This window comes from Plectropomus leopardus, chromosome 19 (genome assembly GCF_008729295.1).
Source record: "Plectropomus leopardus isolate mb chromosome 19, YSFRI_Pleo_2.0, whole genome shotgun sequence".
NCBI lineage: Eukaryota > Metazoa > Chordata > Actinopteri > Perciformes > Serranidae > Plectropomus > Plectropomus leopardus.
Window position 1 is genome coordinate 14,578,117 of NC_056481.1, and position 17,856 is coordinate 14,595,972.

The following is a 17,856-nucleotide window of genomic DNA, read 5'->3' on the forward strand; positions in this document are numbered from 1 at the left end:
GACATTGCCAGAGATTTAAAATTGTTGTTTTTAAGGGAAATCATTGTGTGTGAATCATAACCACAAGAACAAATAGGTGTTGATGTTTAATTTTAAACATGTATTTAAACTACTTTTTATGCCCATTAATCTCTCTTGGGTTTTTTTTAAGCAAGCTGTTGTAGCTATGATATCTCGAATGGGGCTCAAGTCCATGAGTCCATCAGTATGACCATTTTTGTTATAGCCTACTATAAAAAAACAAATTGTAATACAGGAGGCCTGGAAGCCTGTTCATGTCCTGCATGACAACAATTAAGGTCATAAGATAAGCTAATTAAACAAATAACTTGGCTTACTGTTACATTTAAAGCATCTTGACTTGAACAGAGCATACCTTAGTGGGAAATCTCAAGCTTCAGAACGACAGCTGTGCTCCAGATACAAGTGCTATCCTGATCATGTCAGAAAATGAATTCTAATGAGACGGAGCTGACAAAAACTAACTACTGATTTTAAGTGCCACAAAATGGTCAAATTGACATACATCATGACACTTTTTGGCGTTACTGAACATACATAATACAGAGGGGAACATGTATTTTACAAAACAATAACAACCTCAAATGCAGAGGTAGCATTCTCATGAAGAAGACACACTGGAAGCAAACAGAGCAAATTTCTTTCTCATTTGCATAAAGTTAAAAGTTTTGCAATACTGCTCAGTTCTGCATCGCCAGGAAACCCACAATACCTTGCAAAACCATTTTCATGTCCCATAGAAAATAAATCTGTGTGTCTCACTGTTTTCAGAGGGTTTTTTTGTCCTACTAAGTCCCACTGACACTGTTTGAGGCATGTGGAGAAATCCAAAGCTTGGCAGATCTGCCGTGACGAGTTACAGTTGCAAAGCTATCACTGGACAATCGCTGTTTGGAGGAGGGCTTTAGCGAATGATCAATTCAGGTCAGTCTTATTTGTGACTGCCACTTTGGTGCTTGATTAATTGAAAAAAGTGTAGTTGTTTGAGACAGTAAAGTCTTTGATGCAACTCTATGAACCTAAGTGAAAGGAACAAGCACAAGGGCAGAAGTGTTAGAAGTCAGTGGGGGGCACAGATGGTGATCTATCAAAAATGACTCACAGTATGAGCGGATGGATGGCTTATTGGCGTTGTCCTTCTATTTGTGGCATTAGACAACTAAGTAGAGAGCCCATAAGTAAATGTAAAATACTGGCCAAAATCTGCGGAAAAAAATAAGTTATATCACAGTAGTCTTTATTTATATGCAATGCCCATCAAGCCTGATTCGATTTTTCGAAAGTCTTAAAAGTACTCTGCAGAAGTCAGCGGTCAGCGTTCATTCTGCGCAGTTTGGCGGGCAGATTGTCCTCTGGCCGACTCCCTACCAAAGGGATCTGGACTGGGGTCGGGGTTGGAGCAGTGATGGTGCTAATGGCTGCTGGCAGTCTGTGTTTCTCCATCTCACCCTCCTCGGCATCTCCATCCAAGGACAGCAGCTGGACCTGCTCCTCCAGCTGTCCTTGCCTCACAACTGGGATGGAGCTGGACCTCAGCCGCTGAATACTAAGAGGGAGGTCTCCTGTGCTGGAGGCCTTCCCCCCAGGCAAGGCTGGCCCCGTCTTCAGTCCCCTCCAGAGGTGCTCCTCCTTGGTTGAGCTCATGCGCTGGAGTTTGCTGGGCAGCCTGGAGGCTTGGTCCTCTACGTGGTCTGCATAGTCGGCTGACAGGAGCCTTTCTCTCCGGCCTCCGCGGCCTCCGTTACCCAGCTGTGGGGAGGACGGGGTGGGCGCAACGGGGAGAGAGTTTGGCGACGTCAATGAGGACTTCTCCTCGTGCTCTTTGACGCTGTAGGGAGGCGTATTGACCTCAAAGGTGTTGTGGAACTGGGAATAGTCGACTCTGAAGAAGCCCTCCTCCAGTGACATGACAGGGAGGAAACGATGGCCCCACAAGACTTCGTCTTCGGTGTAAGATGTCCTCGCCTGGCATGTCATACCTAGGAAAGAGAGAAAAGACATAAGTGTAGAGAAGTGTTTCAAATACAAGAAAAAGGCAAAAAGGAGGTGACTAAAAGCACTGTAACATTACGAAGAAAATTGTCAAAAAGTGGGCTATTAAATAAAAATGGACACACAGCCGATGGCATGCAGCAGAGTTAAAAACTGGAAAATTGCTTCAGGGAAAACACAGACAGAGACATATATATATAAAAAAAAAGACAGAGAGGAGCTTGTGCTATTGAATAATTAAAGACCATGAAATTAAACATTCCTTTAAATATTTTATTTTATATTACTGAGAAATGCTCTCTGCTACAGGCCAAATGGTGATGAAATGAATGATTAGGGCATGAGAAGTTCATTCAATGTAATTAGAAAAAATATATATATATATTTCAAATTATAATTTGCTCTTATACCAGTGGTCTCTACGATGCCTTCTAGGATGACAACAATCTCAAATTGCTCGTTCATGAGTGAGCGCTGCGACAGATCAAAGAACGGGCTCTTGGTGTTGATCTCGTGGCAGATGGTAAGAGGCGACACCAAGAAGAGCTGGTCTGCCCCCGTCCCGAAACCCACATCCAGCTCACACTGGTCCAGAGGCAGGAACTCGCCCTCTGGAGTCTGCCGAGACTGGAAACACAAACAATTAGGACATGTGACATTTACATTTTTATTTGTTCTTCAACTTTCTCCTCTACATTGGAGTCAGAGCTCGGGGCTTTACAGGCAAATAATAGTAATCATTTTATTAGCAACTGAATACCGACCACTGAGTGTGTAATGTTGAATTAAACAACCATGAATTATTGAACTTCATAAATAAAAACCATCCAAATAAATGTTTGTGGTTTAAACCTTTGTAACCTAAGAAAATTGACTTTTGTCAATAACATGGGAAGAAGGCAATGAAATTAACAAAAGAATTGTAAAAAAAAAACAACAAAAAAAGTACAAGAAAATTACCTGAAAATGATTTAAATAAACAAACTATAAAATAAAATAAAAAAATGACTAAATGACCAGGAAGAAGTGTTAGAAAATTATAATAATTCTGTTTCATAACAGCAAAAAATAAATAAATTATGGGCTGAGATAAATGTGCCTACTTCTTAGCTGTTGTTTCAGAACCATGGATAGCGCTGTTTGTTGTGTGTAGGTGCGGCACTGTCCGCAGTGCTGAAGCAGAGCGGAGGAGGTCGACAGACAGACAGAACACATAACTTAGTTTGGTGTCTTAAGTTGCTTGATTTTCGTGGCTGCACACTGCATGTGTGAGTAATGCATGATGGCAACCCCACCGGACTGCTGTGCCTAACACACATGTGGTGTCCACACTAACGGCAGCTTTGCTGTGGTGCTGCTGCAGAGTTGCCTGCTGTTATAGCTACTGTATTTCCACAATTAAAAGCACATACTCCTCTCATTTATAAAGCCATGCAAGCTGCTGAATTAACAATACAGCCCTGCAGATATTTCACAGTAAAATGCCTTGTGTCGACAACTGAGGGGATTCTGGGATTCTGTCGACCGAAAAATTGTCAGAGGGTTTTTTTCGAAACAGAAACAGGAAAAGGTTGACTGAAACAGAAATTTATGTATTTCCTCACGTCTGTGACAGATGAAGACATTGAAACTGTAGTGAGAGGTGGTGCAATGTCAACGTAATGGTCTATTTTTGCTGAAAGCCGTGCGCTTCACATGGAAAAAATCTGCAAGTTTCCTTTTCTCTGGATGTGCCACAGCTGGGTGCCAGAAAAAAAAGGCAGTTTCGGCAGATTGTAAATTCAGTTAATCCCTCCATTGAAACAAATCCACAAACAAGCCTAAAACAGCTGTTTCTAAGTGCCTCATAGAGGAAGGGAATTGTTCATAAATTCAAAATATGTTTAGCACTCTGCTTGTGCTGCGTTCTTATGTGACAAAATGTATTCCTTTATTTTGAAACAGTAGCCCTTTGCTGTTGTTATGTAGCCTTTCTGCGACTATTGATTGTTTAAATCGATGACGTTTATTTTATGAAAAAATATTGTCCCCTCACAAGTTTCAGCTCAGTCACTTCATCCAAGTCACTGGCCTGATTACTGCTATCAGTCTTCTTATCCAGCTGTTGGCTATAAAGCTATTGAGGGTATTTCCAAAAATGTTGATGTTTTCTTTAAAATGCACAGTCATTACTGTGATTTTTATAATACAGTCTGTTAGGCAAACTATACACCACAGGATGAGCAAGAGAGCAAATGGACTGCATTCAAAATTCAAGGCATGTCTTTGTTTACAAAAAAAAAAAAAAAATTAAAAGGTTTCATCGATGCAGCTTCAGGGGTTTTATGACCCTGCCTGAGGGTGACTGCTGTGCAGTCTACGAGGCCAATTCACCAGCCAGGACAGTTTTGTTGGATAATATGTGTGTATGTAACCCTGATGGGAATGTAACTGAACCTGTGTTAAGGTTTCCATGAAATAGCTTTGAGAAGGCAATTTTCCTCTGTGCTCAAACATGGAATCGGACGATGGGGTGGGACTTACAGCGAGCAGAGTGTTAATTTTAGAGCACAAAAGCTGCAGGACAAAGCCTCCAAACTAGAGGTGATAGTAGTTAGTCAGGATTGCTTCCATTAGCACAATAATGGGGGAGGGAGGAAGAGGGGCACATTTTTGTCCTGAGCCTCAGGCTTTATATTGATGTTGCTGCAAAATGATGGCACCTAAATCAGGTTGTTCTTATTCAGTGTTTCTCCTTTGTAGTACCAACCATGTAAATAACCCATGTAACTGCGAGCCAGGGGGCTGTGATCACATGACCTACGCGCTGCAGGCTGTGCAGCCTAATATGAGCAAAGGAAGCAGTCAGGTGGCGCTGTTTAAAGAGGGGCCGAGTAACAGAAATGGCCAAAAATTAAGCTGATAACAATAACTATAATCATAATTGTGAAATGATTATTCCTTAAAGTTTAACCTGGTGATGGTATTAACTTGGTGATGGTAAGCCTTGGTGGATGCTCTGGTCTTCTTCCTCGGTTTTAATGGCAGATGGCATCAGCCTTAAGTGCATTAGCGCCCACCTTTCAAATTTTTGCTTGGTTTAATTATATTTATTTTTATAACATTTATCAACCATTTGTTGTACTTTTTATTGAGGAAAGTTTTATTATGAAAATAATCGTTAGTTTAAGGAGGTCCCATGTAAAATTAAAAGTTAACATTGAGTTATGTTAAATTACATGCCTGCATAACTTGACAATACCCAACTTATGTTGCAACGGGATTAAAGTGATTTCAGTATGATAACCATTTCAGTATATATTATTATATAACACAATTGGCACAAAGGAATGAAATCAGAATGGGTTTTTTTGTTGAAAAAATGCTTTATTACTTTTACTTAAATAACTGAAACTTTTTTTAATGGAAGTATGTATAAAAAGTTTCCCTTTGAAAAAAAAAAAAGGTAAAATATAGGAGATCATTACGATATATGAGCAAATGTACTCTGTACGGTAATCATCAATTTTCATATTATGGCACATCTTAAAATCAGTATACCACTGTAACGTTAGCCCAGCCAGTATTCTTTTCCTAAAGCTAACCTAACCGGCAGGGGCACTAGTTTTTAAGATATCATACATAACATGTCCATAACTTTTTGTAACGTATCACACGTTGTATGTGGACAACCTCTGAGTAGTTTGCTCAACAGACCTGCGTTTTTTGTAAAATGGAAGAGGCTGGCTGAATCTGTGTTTATTTGCCTCTGAGAGTTGGATGAGTCAACAAAAAACTCTTGACACTTTTGGCAGTGATGGGTGGATTTTGATGTCAAAATACAAAGAAATTAACATTTTAACATATTTGGCGAAATGATAGATGGCAGAACAATACACCCAGAAGAGGCAACAAGACTAAAAAGGTCTTCCTAGGACCTTCATGTTTTTCTCTACACACTTACTGGCAGACATGCTGGGTAAAAACATGAATAAAGGTGTAACAAATAACTAATCACTAGTCTTTTACTCTCATTGCCAGCACATTAGAGTTCTTTAAAACTCTCTGTGGTAGCCTGGCCTCTTAGACAAGTATCATTAGATTATGGAGAAGACACTAGTGCTGGCTCTCAGGAAACTGAGCCTAATCAAATAAAGTACTCTTTTAGCTGTTAAATGAAAACATGGGATTAGGGAGATTGCAATTGCAAACCTCTTAACATCAAGAGTGAATGATTTACAAAGGTAAATGTGTTTGTTTCACCCAGAAGGACAAAAATAATAAACCCTGCTTCAACCCATTCAAATTCTGCTATTAGTATGAGCGAATCAAAGCAAAAGAATAATAAGAGTTTGCATTTTTAACAGAAACTATGTAATATTCTGGTGCGGCTCAATTCAAATAGCTGTCTGTGCTGTCTCATGTAAACTTGTATGCAGAGTGTAGCCTCCCTGGCCCTTTGAGTGAAGAGCCACTTGGTCCACAGATGGCAAACAAACTGTCATTTGTATTCACAGTGATGTTGAGGACAGAAGGGTGCGACATTTCACAGGAAGACGTCTGTGCCCACAGATCCCTGGCTTGCTGGGGGAAAGTGTCACCCATCATGATGTATCAGTGATGGGCGCTCCCGAAATATGCAGACAGGGAGCCTATGTCGCATGTCTACTGAAGTTATATCAGAATGACACTGCCAAAGAAAGACAGGCGGATGTTTTTGCAAAACAGGACAGTGTTGATAAGTGTCCTCGCCTGGGTATAGATTTTCAATAAAAAGAAGAAAAACTATAAAAAAAAAAATCCACGCCACCGGCATTTCCTTTAATCTACCTGAGTCTGTATTGTATAATCATGTGATGAATAAAATATTATGAATTCAATTTGCCTTTTTCGTCAGTAACAAAAGTGTAAAAGAATGCCAACACAGGGTTTTGGTCTGAATCCATACTTAGAGTAAAATAAATTGTTAAGAGAAATATACTTATTTCTTGCCTTCTTGGTGAGAGACAAATGAGAAAATCAGTACCACTCTTATGTTTTTAGGGTGATTATAAACCTGCAACCAGCAGGTGGTTAGCTTAGCTTAGCTTAGCATAAAGACTGGAAACAGCCTGGCTCTATACAAAGATAACAAAATCCACCCACCAGCTTTTTTAAGGTTCAATAAGTATCATGTTGTAAGGTGTTTAATACATATAAAAAATGATTTAGCTATATTCAGACAGAGCAAGGCTAGCTGTTTCCTGCATTATGCAAAAGATTCAGGGGGATATATTTGCATTAACTGAATATGATGTTTTTATTAGTTTATAATCGCCTGAAAAAAATGTTGTTTTGTTGCCTTAGAATGAGCTTTTTGGGTAAAATGCTTTAAATGTACATTGAAATCGATTTTTTCGGCAGAGCATTGTTAATGGTCATTGTTATATATGGTGTTTATATGTTAAAAATCTGTATTACGAATAGGTTTGCTGTTTGATGATCCTTCAGGTATTTATATTTAGATGTGATATTTTAATTAACTTGAACTTTTTGTCTAGTTAATTAACCAGCTTCATGCTCCATCCCCCTGCAGCACCTTTTAGATCGAAGGCAAAAAAACAGGCACACATAACATTTAAATGCGAGTGTAATGCTTCTACAATAGATTTTTTCCATTTTGCCGCTGATCTTCTGGAAAAGCTTCCTCTGTCTTGTGGGAGGAGCAATTAAAATAATTTACAAAAGCCTGTCGTGATTATGTATGAATTTATTTATCTCACACAATCATTTCAAAATGTAAATTGTCATTGCCACACTGCAGGCAGGTGTCCCATTTGTCAGCAGCGCTCATACAAGCCAATGAGATTGGAAACCAATTTCCTGGGAAGTCGTATTTAAGCCAATTCTAGAAAGCGACGCCGCTATTTTTCAGATACTTTTCACAGCTTCATTGCAACAAAATTATACCTCTGCCAAGTAGGAAGAAAGCTGCCCGACGCTGGATGCTTTTAACAAGGTGAAAGCTTTGTGTGTTCTCTTACTGCTGCTAAACAGTCTGTGCCACGAGGGGGGAATTAATGGCCTTTGGAAGAGGACCTGATATAGAGGGAGTGCTTAATTTACTGAGCCACCTGAGATTCAGGTTGAGTGAAAGCAGCTCCTCGAATCCTGGTGACTCACTTCCTCCTCTGTGTTAGTGTATGTGAAAGCGATGCAAAGACACACAAACAATGAAGTGTAGAAAGACGTGTGTGTACATTATGTATCTTTAATGCGTATTTGTGTGTCCAGCTGGAACCTTTGAGGCGAACATCAAACGTAATGTTCACACGGACGTCACACTCGAGCTGCCGTTTCCAATCTGTTGACAGGGCCATTAAGGCTAATTCAACCGTCTTTCTTTTTATCTCTGTTTCTGCTCGTCCTTCAGACTTAGACGATGGCAGATGTGGGGAGGGGGGGTCATGCTGACATGTCTGCAAGCCTGTCTAGCTTAACGCCTGCATACATGTCTGTCTCTCTGCTACAACTAGATCTCTTATCTCCTGCTGTGGACCAACTTACTGAGACGAGCCTCTGTTGACGCTGATGAGCACCACCCAGCTGTCGCTCTGTCTCTGTGTTTTTGTTTTTTGGTTTGAGCATTTTTTTGCCTACTAAGACGAGTGTGTTTCCTCCATGCTTCGCTGGCAAAGCACATGCATGTGTCTTTACATTAAAATCATAATCTGCAAGTGCTGCAGGGGTCAGTGTGCTGCATTGTGTTTATTTATTAATGGAATCTGCATTAATATTAATTGAAATTCAAGGACAGTTATCTTTTTAAGTCGATATGCATTATGAATGTAGAGAAATGCGCCGTCTTGCCAAGGAATAATGTTTCTGCTGATAAATTTGTTATCTACAGTACATTCACACTGCAAGCCTTAGTGCTCAATGTGGATTTATTAAGAGATCAGATTTTTTTTTTTCTTTGGCTTCACATTATTTTTTAAATGTGGCCAATCTCAGATTGCACAGTGAAGCAGTCACGGTACTGAACTGACCCACACATGCAACACAAAAAATAACAAAGCGTGACACGCAGCACGCTACACTGTACAGGAGTAAATCAGTGTTCAGGGCTTCATTTATAAGTTAATGTGCAGTGGAAGCCAGTAAATTTGTGATGATGAGGACAAAGAGAGACAAATGGCTAAATATGTTTTTTTGTGGAGTAATAGCTGCTACTTCTTATGGAGCAATGACTGTATATAAAGATGGATAACACATCTCTACCTCCTCGCACTGTACAAAAATGAAGCCAAAATACCCTCCATGCAGCCACTGCCATCTTTTGCTGGTGATGTCATTTGGAGTCAGAGTCTAAGCAGTGCCAGTCTTCGTGGCATAAGGTACCCGCCATGCGATCTATCGTGAGCACACTGATTGACACACAGCTGTCAATCTTGTCACCAAAACCCCCTTTTTTAGCATCCAATAACTAATTCAAACTAAACATAAAAAAACAAACACTTCAACATTCATTCAAGAACTGACTAAAATGACAGAATCAATCTTTGGGAAATATTCATTGATGTGTACTTTGAGTTTGTAGTTTAGCCTGTGTCCCATTTGCTAACATGGAGGCAGCGGTGTTTATGATTAATACTGTAGCCAGCCACCAGGGGGCGATCAAGATGTTTTGGCTTCACTTTTGGTGAGTAGTCATGTCTTATTCCCTGAGTGACTCCAGCAAACACAGAATTGTGACTAATGTCTGTTTGGAGTGACAAAGAAGTCGAAAGAATTCAAATATGACTGTTCAGACTGGGGTCGCATTGCAAAAAAAATCTGATTTGTATTTGATTTAGGCCACATCAGAAAGTGGCCCAAATCAGAATAGAAAAGATCTGATTCCATGTGATTTGTATTCTTCACTAACCTAATGTGCCAGATTGTCCATTAAACTGAACCATCTCAGAAGCCATCAACGGAAACTCCTTGGAAAGCTTTCAAAAAATACTTAGAAGGTGATTGGAAGGACCAAATGTCGATCACCGTCTATCGCGGGCCAATCGGAAGAAAAGCAAAAACATCTTTTCTTGTTTTTAAAGATTTCTTGGGGGGCTTTTTGCCTTTATTCAGATAGAACTTTAATTGATAAAATGAATGGAGGTAAACAGCTGACCGCCAATCAGAGGACACTAGCAGCAGCAGCAGCAGCAGCTGTACCTACAGTTTATGGATGCTGGAAGGTGATAAATTGAGTGCTCAAAAGTCTGCAAGCTTTTTTGGTTCTTACAAAATATTTCATAAAAACTTGGCAATATCACGGCTGACACTTATGTAGACAAACTGTGAGTCTTGAGATAAAAGTCTTCTATCACTGCTTCCTGAATCATTATAAAAAGTGTGTGAACAAAATAAAGTTGAAAACAGTTCAATTACTGCTCCAAAATATGCTTCACCATAATGTGCTCATGTGAGTTATTGATACAAACACACCATCTTTTTTAAGCAAATGACAGGTTTGTTGTTCTATGAAAGATTAAAAAGTTACAGATGCCCTCCTGCATAATAACTACATTGCATCGTAAATAACATGAGTGCAGAAAGTTTACCCAGGTATCCAGGTCCCATAAGAATTTACAACCTGTGCTTCACCCTGAAAATTGATTTCAGTTGCCATGCCACCGTACATTTACACAGCTCCATCATTAGGATTTACTGCATGTCTCATTTCTCCCGTCAGCTTTGTGGGCATCCCATTTGACAGTGACCTTGAGCTGTGCATTACCTGAACACATGCCGCTGCATTGTTTCCACGGTGACGTATAGTACTATGGGGTGATGTAGAGTCATTTTACTCTACCACACCTCACTGTACAGTCTGATGCCTCAATGGCGTAGCTTTACGGGCTGTAAAACAATACTGTGTCTGTTAATGTATACTTTCAAAGACACATTACAATACTGCATCTGCTCAGCAGCGAGGCAACAGTGGTGCCCTTAAAGACTCATTTAATCTATAATCTAAAGAACACAAAGGTTTGACTTTAAAAAAGAAAGCACATTCTGATAATTAACTGTTTGTCCTCGAGGCAGGATTAATCGAACATGAATGTGATGCTTTTAAAGCAGATAATTAGCGAAGTCCTGAATGTCTGACCTTCCACCAATATGCAAATAGTTGTGGTTTAAAAGATAGTTTAATGAAAGATAATCATTTACTGGCAGAAATCCCAGATCAGGATCATCACATAAATCTAATCAACTAATCGTTGAAAGAAAGCCAAGGTCTGCTGAACTGAAAAAAAAACGGGAAAACAGATGGGTGAGAACACTTCAAACAACAAGCGTTCCCTGTTGCAGTAATTATATTAAGCACATCAGGTTTGTTTCCTTTAAAAAAGAAAAAAAAAAACACCTTAAGAGGTAAAGATTGAGTAAGGTGCAGTGTAGCCAAAGTACTGGTGATGTATGTACTCTGCAACAGCACTGCAGCAGTTTGCTCTGCTTCTCATGTTGTGAATCAGACCTGCTCACACTACAAATTTTCCACTGAGCCTTTATGTGTCAAATAAAGGCTATGATCAAAATTAAGTATGGAAGATATGGAGGAAAGCAAAAAATCCTGTTTCTCATGAAATGCCTCAACGTTGCGGTGATGTCGTGGGTTTCACAAAATATTCCCTCGTTGAGATTTTTGATAACTAATCTTCAGTCATGCGGATATAATGACTGATTAGGTAAATCGCTTTACTGTAATGCAGCCTTTAAAACGAAGAAACGACATAAAATACGGTATTACTATATCTTAAACCTTAGACAGCCTGGCCTCATTCCCAGAGTGTCAAAATGCGCTGCTTGGGCAGTGTCCACAGTGTCACTATAAAGACGCCGGGGGCACTGTTGAGTTTTAGCGTGAGACACGGGGCTTTTTTATATCAGCTGTATTAATAATGGAATGGATGTAGCGAAAGTAACGCCACCTGTTGGTTTGTGTTATGCCGCTTTGAAGCCTCGAGGTCAGCAATTCAGTCGTTAAGTCGGCGGGAGGGCTGGATCTGACTCACAGACTGTAGCAACGCCTAACAGACAGCCTGTCACTCAAGTGGCCCCGCCCTTATATAATGTATTACTTTTGGCCTTAATAAAATGTAAATCGGTGAGTTAAAAAAAAATCACTTCCTGTAAAGTTGTCATGAGTGTTGAATAGGCTACAGAGACCTTTTTTTTTTTAACCAGGCTCTGAACATGTTTATTTCTGCTGTAACGTTTGGTATTTTAACATGGAGGTCTATGGAGATTTTGCAGCATTGGTGTCACAATGCTGGGTGTGTTTTTTAGCAACATCCCTGATCTTTTCCCTAACCGTCAAACTCCTTCTTACCACCACATTTGTGCCATTAAAAGCTAGGTGTTTTTATATCGACATCCATAATGTTCTCCCAACCGTAACCAAGACGCTTTGTTGCCTTACATGAGTTGCCTCACACGACAAACGTCATGCTGCTGCCTTTGTAACCATTTTTGTGGCACTCCAATTTTTTTTTTTTTTTTTTTTTTGGGTGACATCTACTATCTTCTAACAATAACCCGGCACTTTTGTTGCCTAACCCTAACTGTTAACCCCTTACACCAGTTGCTTCACATGACTAACGTCAACCAGCATCATTTTCTAACAGAAACCAGTAGATTTGTTGCCTAGCTGCCGACCCCTTCTTATTACCGGCCCCGTCTATGTTATGCAACACAAAAGGCTGTCCCCAGCATTATTTCAGCAATGCCTGGGGTTTCTGCCCAAGCAGCAAATTATGACAAGTAAGGATGAGATCCTAATTTAAATGATCCTAACAATTATTCTCTAAGAAGAAATCTGCAGTGCCTCCATTAGCCATTTAAAGAGTTAACTCTACTAAAGTGATATCTGTGATGTTGGCACACAGACAATTTTGACCAAGGTCAAACATGACAGCATGGCCCACGGGTGAATATACTGCTGTTTTCATTCTGTTTGAAATAAGCCATTTAAAGCATCATAGACGATTGTTACAGAATATTAAACATGCTCGATGTGACTACTGGCCTCTGTAGAGGAAGAAAAGTTGATGATATAGCATTTGTGCCTCTATGATGCTGTGTTGATTAATTGCAATTAACAAACAATATTTGTCTTTCCCTTTCTAGGCTGTTAATTAAAAGGCAAATGATAACAAAATGAAATAAAACTCATTCCAGAGAAAGCTGGATCATTAGCGATAATAAGTTATTGAGTCGTGGCTTTTAATGTGTGAAATGGCTGACTTTTATTTCTCTAATGGATACTTTTACTCTAATCAAATGAAAAATGGTTAAACAAAAAACATGTTTTTTATGATATCATATGCCTGGATAAAATCTGAGCGCAGTACAAAGCATTAAAACCATATTAACATGCTGGGAGCTTTCTGGTGACTCTCCCTCGAGGTTCAGAAAGTAAGCTGTCACTTGAGATCATCGCGCTACTCCGCAGAGACGACTAAAGCACGACTAACTCTCCCTGTCACAACAAAGCACCGCTGTCCTTTAGATATCCGCTGATGTTTAGAATGGAGCAAGTAGATTTCATGTAAAAGACATTCAGTGCTATAGTGAGAAAATGTGGGGCTTCCTCAAAGGTGTGCGTTTTGTTTTGACGTTGAGGGACACAGTTTGAAACGGAGTTTGAGAGTCCTCTAAACACACTTTTTTGTGTACCATTTTGTGCCTTTTCTGCAGCATTTAATGGAATAAATTGCTTTAATTTTGTCAAAATAAAAGTCCTCTGCTAATTTGGCATTCTTCACTTTTGGAAAATTACAGAAGGCCAGGGGCCAGTTGCAGCAGCCCCATACATGTTTTAGGATTTCAAGACATTACTAGGATATAAGTACATTTCTATGTTTCTAGGATTTTAGGACGTTTCTCAGATTTTAGGACGTTTCTCAGATTTTATGACATTTTTAGGATTTTAGCACGTCTTTGGGGTTTTAGGAGGTTTCTAGGATTCCAGGATATTTCAAGGATTTTAGGACAGTAAGGGCATAGTTAGGACCTCTGTCAGGGTTGCGCTTCACATTTTAACTTATGCAAAGTGTCTCTGTGTGCTGTGAAAAGTGCTCTAGAAATAAAATGTATTTATTATTATTACACCTATGATGGTACATAAAACACAAAAAAAAATCTGCCTATGATCAAATTTGATGTGATGGATTGTGGTGCATGGACAAGAATTTAGACATATTAGAAAATAAGGGCTGTCCAGCTTTCAGTCATTCATTCTGCAGAGAACAAAAAATGTTGTTGAGACTTCAGGAACACATTTGGTGATTTAAACAAAACAACATCCAGGTGTGATTAAGGAAATACTGATTGACACTGCAGTTTCAAGTCTCCCTCAGATGTGAAGGTAACACTCAAATGTCTCTTTTTTTATCATAGCCAGCAGCTGCCTCGGCTCCTTTCATCCTCAGGATTCCTTCAGCACTGAAATACCCCTCATACAAAGGTATGGATAGCTTTCTGTGCTTCACATTAATGGCGTTTTCGTCTTCAGGCAAGACTGACCTTCAGAGAAAGTCTTTACCAAACTGTGGCCCACTCAGTAAAGGAATTGGTTCAATTGATCTTTTAGTCAATACGCCTTGTTTTCCACCTACTGTCCCCTGGGGGCCCATTCATCTCCTCTGTGGACAGTTGAAGCAGAGGTTGAACTTACTACAGCCACTCTGCAGGCTGTATACCAGGCAACACACTCAGCAGAAACACTATAATGTGTCCGGGACAAATCTGACGTAGTTGCTGCAGGGGATAAACGGTAACTCATTATAGTACGTCTTATGTTGGAGCCTCACGTTAAAACCGTATAGCTTCTGCAAATCATAGAGACCCTCAGGGAATACAATCAATTCTGGAGATGAATGGAATTCAACGCATGACTTGGAAAGCACTTACAAAACACAATGAGCAATTTCCAAACAAATTAAGCGACTGTCAATTAGTGTGAAGTCAGGTAATGTGGGACATCAGGTTAAGTGGGACAAATGAGGTTTTACATCTTGGGCTTTCTAAATAATAGCAGGCAGCCACCAGACATGATTTTGAGGTGTTTTTATAAATTGTGCTTTACATGACAATTATTTTTTATTGGTTTAAGATAACTAATATGGGCAGGGCAAAGAGTTAAAAAAAACAACAGACTGTTCACAGAACTTTCCAGGAAAGCCATGAGGTGTTGATTTCTTATGTTGTAATACGAGAACTGCATCTAAAATAATAAGGGTATAACAACAAAAATGTTATGGGGAGTTGCTTTTATTGATGCTTTGACTTATAACCAAAATATTTTTTCAACACTTTTTATGGGAAATGGTTTTGAGTGAGTACAGGTAAAATAGGACATTTTTGCAGTGAAACCAGCAGGTTTTTAAGCTACTAGGTGCCATAAAATTGTGATGTATGCTGTTATGCGCTACTCTGTCATATTACAAATATTTATTGTCACTTAACAAAAATTAAAGATGATGCTGAGAGTCCATGTTGGCCCCAAAACTCCAGAATTAGATGTTAAGTGCACATGGAATTGGACAATCTTTTTTTGGTAAAATGCCAGTAGTGTCAAGCATGACTAATTTTACATACAAATAAACTGATAAAACAGTTGAAAAAGTTTTTTTTTCCCACATTGGCTTATTTATTTCAGTTTTTGGCACTTTAATTTTACTGGCACTTTATATCTGTTATTTACTCTTGGAGTAATAATGTCTTTAATAACATATGAAAGTGTTATTTTACGTGTGTGGTGTCACTCTGTTGTGTCAGTTTATCTTTTAAACTTAACTATAAACAGGGATGTAAGGCACTGCAATGCTAGTAATTAAAGTAGGTATGGGTAGTGGAGACAAAAATGAAAAGTAAATTAAAGCTATGCACACACATTTGTCTGCAGCAGCCTTCGTACTTCATGCCACCCCTGCATAAGTCAGTGCCCCACTTGGGCCACCCAAAAAAAAAAAAAAAAAATATCTGGACATGCCACTGGTGCCTATCTGTGTAGTGACTGTGTAACTTGTAGCCTACCTTGATGAGTTTGCACCTGATCTGCGCGGACACCATATGGCTGTTGCGCAGGTTCCCCACTCGGAACATGAGGCACAACTTCCCGTCCCGCTGCGAAATCACCGCGTCCTGGCTGAACATGAGCGTCTCCGCGCGCTTCTTGGGCTGCGACATCTTGATGAACATGCAGCCGATGAGAAAGGCGTCCACGATGGAGCCCAGCAGCGACTGGAAGAGGAAGAGGATTATCCCCTCCGGACACTTCTCCGTGATGTAGCGGTAGCCGTAGCCGATGGTCGCCTCCGTCTCGATGAAAAACAGGAACGCGGAGGGAAAGTTGTACACGTTGGCGACGCATGGAGTGTAGGACGAGTCGTGGCCGCCGTGGCTCAGGTCGCCTCGGATATATGCGATCACCCACCACATTGAAGCCATGACCAGCCATGCAACTGTGTAAGTGAGGATGAAGATGAGCAGGTTCCAGCGCCACTTGAGATCCACCAGCGTGGTGAAGAGATCCGAGATGTACCGGCTGGTCTCCCCGCCAAGGTTACCGTGCTGGACATTGCAGCGGCCGTTCTTCTCCACAAACCGCTGCCTCTTCCTCTTCACCGGTGCGGAAAAAGTCATGCTCTGGTTGGTGTTTACCACCTGGTAGTCCTCGCCAAATTTCCTCCGCAAGGCTGACATTGTATCAATCACTTAATTGTGACAAGCGATCAATACTTGTGCAGAATCAGGCTCTTTAAGCAAGTTTGGTACCCCGTGCCCAAAAACCATGCAGTAACAGTCAGCGCGCGACTCGCATCCCGTGAGGTAGAGATGCGCCTCTCCCGTGTAAATTAAGTGAGCAGAGATTCTGCGCAATGCATGATTCACACGCGGTCCTTTTACGCAAAGCTGCAAGTGCCAACTTTTTGTTCAGGTCTCATCCATGGAGGGGAAAAAAACACCTTCAACAAAACGCGTAAAACAAAAGCTGCATTCAGACAGCTCGATTGAAAGGCTGTTTGTCCTTGGTGCTGAGATCCACTGAGGTGCTGCTTCAATAGACCTGTGAATGTGAATAAGCAGGCTACAGTGCGCACTTGTGCTTGAGGGAACGCGCTCTGGTAGGAGTGACTTCAAATTAAAGATTGTAGACGAATTGCAGCACGGGTGGATAATTCCTCTTTCACGGAGGGAGGGAGCTGATGTGAGGGTACAGAGGGGGAACAGTTTTTGTGTTGCTGTTCTGGCCTGTAATCAGGTAGAAGCATCAAAAGCAAACAATGTAACAGTGAAATCAACCTCGGGCAGCCTTTCGGTCTGTCGTTTTATTTTTTCCCCCCACATTACTTTTAAATATGTTTCCTTGTGTCTAATTATCTCTATCTTGAGAACACTGTACCATAAAATTGGTTACTCTAAAGGCACTGTGGTGATCGGCGGCTCTTTGGTTCCCTCTAGTGTTACTGCAGTGGAAGTATACCTGAGGCAATGCCAATATTTGTACATAATGCAACCAAATTATATATAAATCCAACTACAGAATACTCCATCTGAAGTCACTGTGACAGACACATGGTGAGGAGATGTCTCAACAAAACAACTATAAGCTGGCTTCATGCCAAGTCACTATGGAAATATTATCAAATCAATCAGAATCAGCTTTATTGGCCAACCAAGTGTGTAAACATAGGAATCTGAATACAGTTTGTGTTACTCAGCGTTGCCCATTTGCATAGAAATTGGCAACAAAGCTAAAGACAGACAGACAAACAGACAGATAGGCCTAATTCTTTTTTTAAAAAAACATGGATATAATGATATTTTCATTCA

At 40.2% G+C, this 17,856-nt stretch overlaps 1 protein-coding gene across 1 annotated transcript; it reads right to left on the minus strand.

Moving 5' to 3' along the window:
- Positions 1-1,326: 1,326 nt before the first annotated feature.
- Positions 1,327-16,725, minus strand: LOC121958678 (G protein-activated inward rectifier potassium channel 1-like). Its single transcript, XM_042507765.1, has 3 exons — positions 16,057-16,725; positions 2,424-2,640; positions 1,327-2,000 (listed from the first exon to the last, which is right to left on the minus strand). The coding sequence occupies exons 1-3, from the start codon at positions 16,723-16,725 to the stop codon at positions 1,327-1,329; spliced, it is 1,560 nt and encodes a 519-aa protein (XP_042363699.1).
- Between the last annotated feature and the right edge of the window lie 1,131 nt (positions 16,726-17,856).